This window comes from Theobroma cacao, chromosome 4 (assembly GCF_000208745.1).
Source record: "Theobroma cacao cultivar B97-61/B2 chromosome 4, Criollo_cocoa_genome_V2, whole genome shotgun sequence".
Lineage (NCBI taxonomy): Eukaryota > Viridiplantae > Streptophyta > Magnoliopsida > Malvales > Malvaceae > Theobroma > Theobroma cacao.
The window spans coordinates 21,212,902-21,219,233 of NC_030853.1; the positions used below are offsets into that span (position 1 = coordinate 21,212,902).

At 31.4% G+C, this 6,332-nt stretch overlaps 1 protein-coding gene across 1 annotated transcript; it reads right to left on the reverse strand.

Moving 5' to 3' along the window:
- Positions 3,409–4,855, reverse strand: LOC18602023. The gene is made up of 2 exons (XM_007033162.2): positions 4,235–4,855; positions 3,409–4,053 (listed from the first exon to the last, which is right to left on the reverse strand). Exons 1-2 carry the CDS (start codon positions 4,853–4,855, stop codon positions 3,409–3,411), a joined length of 1,266 nt encoding a protein of 421 aa, XP_007033224.2.

A 6,332-nucleotide genomic window follows, 5' to 3' on the forward strand; every position in this document is an offset into this window, starting at 1 on the left:
TTTTCATGCCATCTTTAATCACCTAATAAATTGAAGTGGGACAAGTCTGCTTTAAGTTTATACATGATTTCAGATGTTAAAATCAAAGAAATTTATAAAGAAATGGGACAACTTTTAAACTTGTATAATAGTAATAGTATTAGATTTTTATTGATCTAGCAAGCAATCGAACCATGATGATTCAATTTCTCATAAAAGAAGAGCAAAGAGGAAACGGTGTATCTGACAATAAAAAAAATCTTTAAATAGTATCTGAATGCAATTTTGAATTTTGAATTATCTTTTCTCTTAATTTTTGTAAGAATAAAAAAATTCTAGATTTTGCTATTTTGTTACTAGGACTTTAATTCTTTTTTTTTCTTGTAATCATTGTAGAGAGAGATAGAAGAGAAGGAGATTGTGATTTGTATTGGAGGATGGTGATTTGTAGAGAGAAGATGAGGAGAGGGAGATAGATTGAGAGATAGGTATTTTTTGAAAAAATAACATGTTTATAAAAGAAGAGAAGAGAAAACTTCTGTTTAGAGCTTTTCTTTAAGGTTTTTTTTTTAATTTTATTTTTTAAAAAATTATTTTTTAATAGCTTCTCAAAAATCTTATTTGACTTAACTTATACATTTAAGAGATAAATAAGTTGAAAAAACTAAGTCAAATAAACACTTAATCTCACTCTCTCAGTTTGGTGGGTGACACACACTTTCTCACTTGACTTAGAAATTGGCTATGATACAAAAAATGTTGATGAATTGTGACTAATTAACGATTAAAGTTAGAGAATCAATCCGCATTGCATTATAAAACTCAAAATAGTACAATCTTTATATAGGCTTTACATAGCAACTGACATAGTTAAAATAAACAAAATTAGTTAAACAAATTTAACTATAAAAGACCACATTTTAGAAAGACGGAAATAAACTTTAGAAGACTTGTTTACTGACTTTTTATCAGTCTCATAACTGTCAACACAAGCATCCCTTGTCTCTACCAAATGTTCGAACCTAACAAAGCCATATCTCCTCCCCACCTTGCTCCTCTTCGTTGCTATAAATAGATCCATTCCGTTACCATACTACTGAAACACCTTCTTCAGCCACCGGTAATGCACCTCATCTGGTAAATTATTGACAAACACCGTATATACCTGCCATTCGTAGTGGTGGTTCCCCCCTATGCAAGTCAATCATTCTCCTTGGCTTGATGGTACACAGGGGCGGCCCAATAAGTTCAAAGGCCTAAAACGAAATATTTAAATGAGATTTTTTTTATTGAAATTAAAAAAAATTATTAAAATTTTATTATTCTAACTTTTTGAGATGCAAAATTTTTAATTAAACTTTTATAATCAAGTTCTTCTAATATTTCTTTTTCAATTGATAATATAGCCAATCCATTTAATCTTTATTGAGACATTGTTGATCTTAAATAAGATTTTATTAATTTCAGTTTTGAAAACCTTCTTTCTCCTGAAGCAACACTTATTGGAATTGTTAATATTATTCTAAAAATATTTAACGATTATAATTATCTTATATTTTTTAAATGGCTAGTATAAAATCAACAATCAAAATTTTTAATTTAAATAAATCAACTATCACATAAAATAAAAATAATATAACAATATAATATAAATCTAAATTAAAGTAAAAAAATCTGTAAAGATTAGAACAATAGTACCTAATTGTTGAATGTTTATTGCAAACTGCAAATGAGGCTCACAGCTTTATGAAGATAATAAAAGAACAGACTTCTTGTGTATTCTTTGAAGTAAAATTAAAGATAAAGGAAGAAAGAACAAATGAGAAATGAAGATTTCAAAAGTAGATATTATACATTGAAAAAAATAATTGATTTTATATACAGAAAAAAATAGCTGTTGAAAATTATTAAACACGTTGATTGGAAATAAGAGAAATAAGTAAGAAAAAAATAGCTGTTGGAGATGATTAAATACATATGATTGTTAGTTGATTAGAAATAAGAGAATATAATTGAGAATTAGTAGTATTCTAGAAATAAAAAAATAATAAAAAATTAAGATTTATTAGACACATAATTAAAAAAATAAAAAATAAATTATTTTATGAATTATTTTTTATTTTATATATTTTAAATATAATTAATTATATTATAATTATTATAAAATTATAAATCTTACTTAAAATTGAGATCTTCCCAAATTGGAGGCCTAAAGCCTTTGCTTGGATGGCTCCACCCAAGGGCTGACCCTGATGGTACATAAAAGAAGCAATAACCTGACATGTCTAAGATGACTCGCAATAAATAAGAGATGACTTGTTCTCACTTCTGAGTCCATATGTTTTCAATATATATATATATATATATATATTAGCAACAAAATTTTTAAGTCTAGTTTTTGATGAGTGAATTACTTTGCCTCATCAATTTTGTCCAAAATATTTGTACTCTTTTATATAGTATATAGTTATTGGATAAATTCAAAAATGTAATCTATAAATTCATGAGTTAATCAATAAATTTAAATATGAAATATTACAATTAAATCAATAAGGTGGGACAAAAATGATGGGATGAAAATATTTTTTAGTTTTTGATTAGATAAATTTAAATTTTATTAAGAATGGTCTACTTTAATCAAGAATTCAAGACTAATAAGTATATAAATAGATAGATAAATTAGTCTATATTTAAATTAATAAAAAAATTATCAATTAAGGAAAATTTACACTTTGATGTTAACAAGGAAATAAATAAAAATTATTCAATGTCCTAATTTCATAAGAAAGTTATTAATTTACCAAATTATTGAAAGTATATATACTATTCACTATTTACACTTTTGGAGTTTGTACTTTTATATATAGTAATAATAACAATTATATCATTGTACTTCTTACCTTAATGTTTTTTTATATATTTTTTATTAGAGAAAAGAGAAGACAAGCTCTACTTCTTATGTAGAAGATTCGGATGCAAAGTGTTTTATTATTAACTAAATGCTGAATCATTTTCTCTTAAATCCCCTGTTAATTTCTATGGACGTTTATTCCCAAGCTTGTAATCACATCTTACAAGCACCAATAAGATGCTCTCCAGTAATAAATATTGTTTTATCTGATTAACACTTTGCAGCTTGTTAGGTAATGTCTACCAAACATTAATTAATTTTCGCCGTAGGATTTGAATTGATTCATGTATCTATCATATCATGTGGTCTCCTATTGACGGTTTCAAAGTGTGCATAAATGCTAAAGATCAAATGTCAGCGATAGAAAATTCCATGGAGTTGAAACTAACAACCCAAAAACCAAACAGTGGAAATGTTGTAAATGCTTGGAATTTTGTGGAAAAACAAAAAAAGAAGAGCAAGCCTAATCACAATTTGCAATTTCATTGAACATTTTTGAACAATGTTGAGCTAAGCTTTTAAGGGTCAAAATCAAGCACCAGGGGAGCAATCCGTAGCAAGGGCTCCAAGGTGCCTGGTGAAAACTTTCTAGCAAATAGAAAGCACATTGAAGTTGTGTTGCCATTGTAAATGCATTCCGATCCGTGTCGAATTTGATTCAAAAACTCATCTGAGATATCGGGCCATCCGAACTTCCTGGGATGTGGACCTCCTCTCGACCAATCTACCCAAGTAGTGCTCCGATTCGAGTTTAATTCCCCGTAGAACATGTTCACCAATGTAGGAATGTAATGTTCATCATTATAGCATGGTGGCTGACAGTACTGTTGGAAAATTGAATAGTACTTTTTATCGGAAACAATGTGCAGGGCAATGTCACGGTGAACTTCAAACCATTGAGACCCTTTTCGCCAGTCGGTGATGTTAATCGCAGGCCACATCTGGGGATTATATCGCCCGCGCCCAGCTTTCCTGGGGTCATCAAATACGCTTAAGAAGCTTAAATTGGAGTTGATGAGGTACTCGTAGATTTTGTTGAAGTTAAACAGTGGGATGCATGAGTCCGAGAGAAGAACAAATCTTTGATTGGAGATGTCAAGAAGTGCATTTGCCAGGAGACGCCTCTCCGCATCTATCATTGTTGCAGTTCCCCAGTAGACTGGCTGTAGCACCCAAAAAAATAATGCTCAGCAATTGGGAAAAGTTTATGCAATTTTTAATTCGATTAAAATGATATGTTAAATCCTCAAAAGAAATATTGTGCCAGCCGTTGAATCCTAACTTGGGTATTTAACCAAATTAAGAAGAAAAACAGCTGCAAGTTATTGATTTCTAAAATCTAACCTTGCTGGGGATTCTTCTACCATAGAAGACTGAAGTTTCAGGAACTGTTTCATTGTAGTCAGGATGTGAGTGTACGTAGATGGAATAAAGGCCTTCATTCCCCTTAAAAAACTTCTCCCACAATGGAGCCAAGGGAAGTGGCCCTGCTGTCAAGAACATGAAAGCTACCTTTGGGGCATGCTGATCATGAGAGGATTCTTCAATTCTTGGAGCCATAGATGCTCTCCATAACAACTCCTTTTCAGTCATATTGTGCATCAGAGATCTTTGTTCTTCCAAGGAAACACTGCTAGAGTTGGATGTTACATTTGTTGAAAAAGATAGGACTTGCTCCGATGACGAATTCAACAAGAGAGGTGGCAGCGGTGATGGCGGCGGTGGCGATAATGGTGGTGTTGTTGGTTGTGGAATTGGTGGAGAAGTAGAGCCTGGTGGTATTGATGGAGAAGTAGAGACCAAGGAGGCTTGAAAAATTAGTGGGAGGCTTTTAAGATTTAAACTAATTATAATACCAAGTGACAAACCGATGACAAAGGAGATGGCATGAAAGACAAGATTACGCATCAGACGGGTAGTAAATGGCTTGGAAAATGGTTGAACAATATGTTGCTCAATGGCCATTGTTGTTGACAAGAGCGGGGGAGAAGGAGAGAAAGTTCATAACCTCTAATTTGGTCATTGAGCAATTTAAAGTTGAATTGAAAAGCTAGATGGACGGGATAATTAGAACTTAAGATAAGGCCTCTTTGCATGTATTTCACTTCTTTCAGATCGGACTGATTCCCTATTAATTCCGTAGAGTGGCTCTAGCCGCGTTGAGTTTCTCGGTTTGCTAATAATTAAAATGCACTTGATGCTTCTTTGAATAGCAAAGGTAATTCAAGAAAATATAGTAATTTGGTTTGAAGGACTAATTGACAAGATGCATGGTATTCAAGAATCTGTGGCACATCTTTCGTTAGAACAAAAATGGAAAGTGTAAGGTATTGGATTTAAGTCTTAAATATACGGAGGTGGAGTCTATAAAAGAAGGGAAATGGTTTATTTTTATTGTGTAACATGACCTTTAAATAAGAGAAACAAATGTGCTTCATTGCTCTGAGTGATGTTATGCATGTGTTAGTGGTATTGAGTAAGCTAAACTACAGGTGAGAGGAAGTTAAATTATGATAAAATGAATCAAATAATATAAATTTAGATTTGAAACATCTTAAATATATAAACATCATAAAAATCACTTCACTTACTATTATTTGATTTTAAAATAAATACCTGTCATCGACTTTAACATTGAAAAACCCTTTTCATATTAACTGCGTACTCATGATATATTCCAAAATTTCTCAATGTAAGAATCATTTTAATTAATTATAACCATATAATACACTCTCCTCACATATAATAACAGCAAAGTTTAGAGGGTAAAATAGACACTGCACGTAAACATAACAAGCTCATTACATATACAGAGACCAACGAAGGGGGACACAGTCTGCTCTAAATCTCATTGTATCCAGTTATCAAAAAAAAAAAAAAAAATCTGATACAAAAAAGTCCAACTATTATAATTAAGTATTATCACTATGTCTTGGCCTTTAGTGTTTTTGTACCAGTAGAATTTGCACCGGATCATACTTGGAGTTGAACTGTTTGAAAAATTATCTGGCCTAGTAGTTTGGGTATGTAATTAGAACCTGACAGATGAAATAACTTATTTTATATGCATCGAACACAGAATTGCAAAGGAGAAACTAAAGCACTCAATGTGATTAGACCAAATTGATTTGTCTTCGTCTAAGAACAAGAATATAATATAATGGTCTGCCACAACTGCTAAAGAAAAGATGAGAAGCAGAACACCGGAATCAGTGCTGAGATTTAGGTGGGTAACCACATTGGCACTCTTCCTTCCAATCCGCTTTCTTGGTCACTTTTGCTTCTGTTTTTGTAAACTCTAGCTAGCTACTTTGTTTTCCTAGTCAAAAACCTTTGAACAAAATCCTGAGAACCTTAGAAAGATGAAAACTAATTTGTGTTAGGCATGTGCTTAGGGCTTGGCTTATCCACTAATTACTCATCTTAACAACTTTTGCTATTA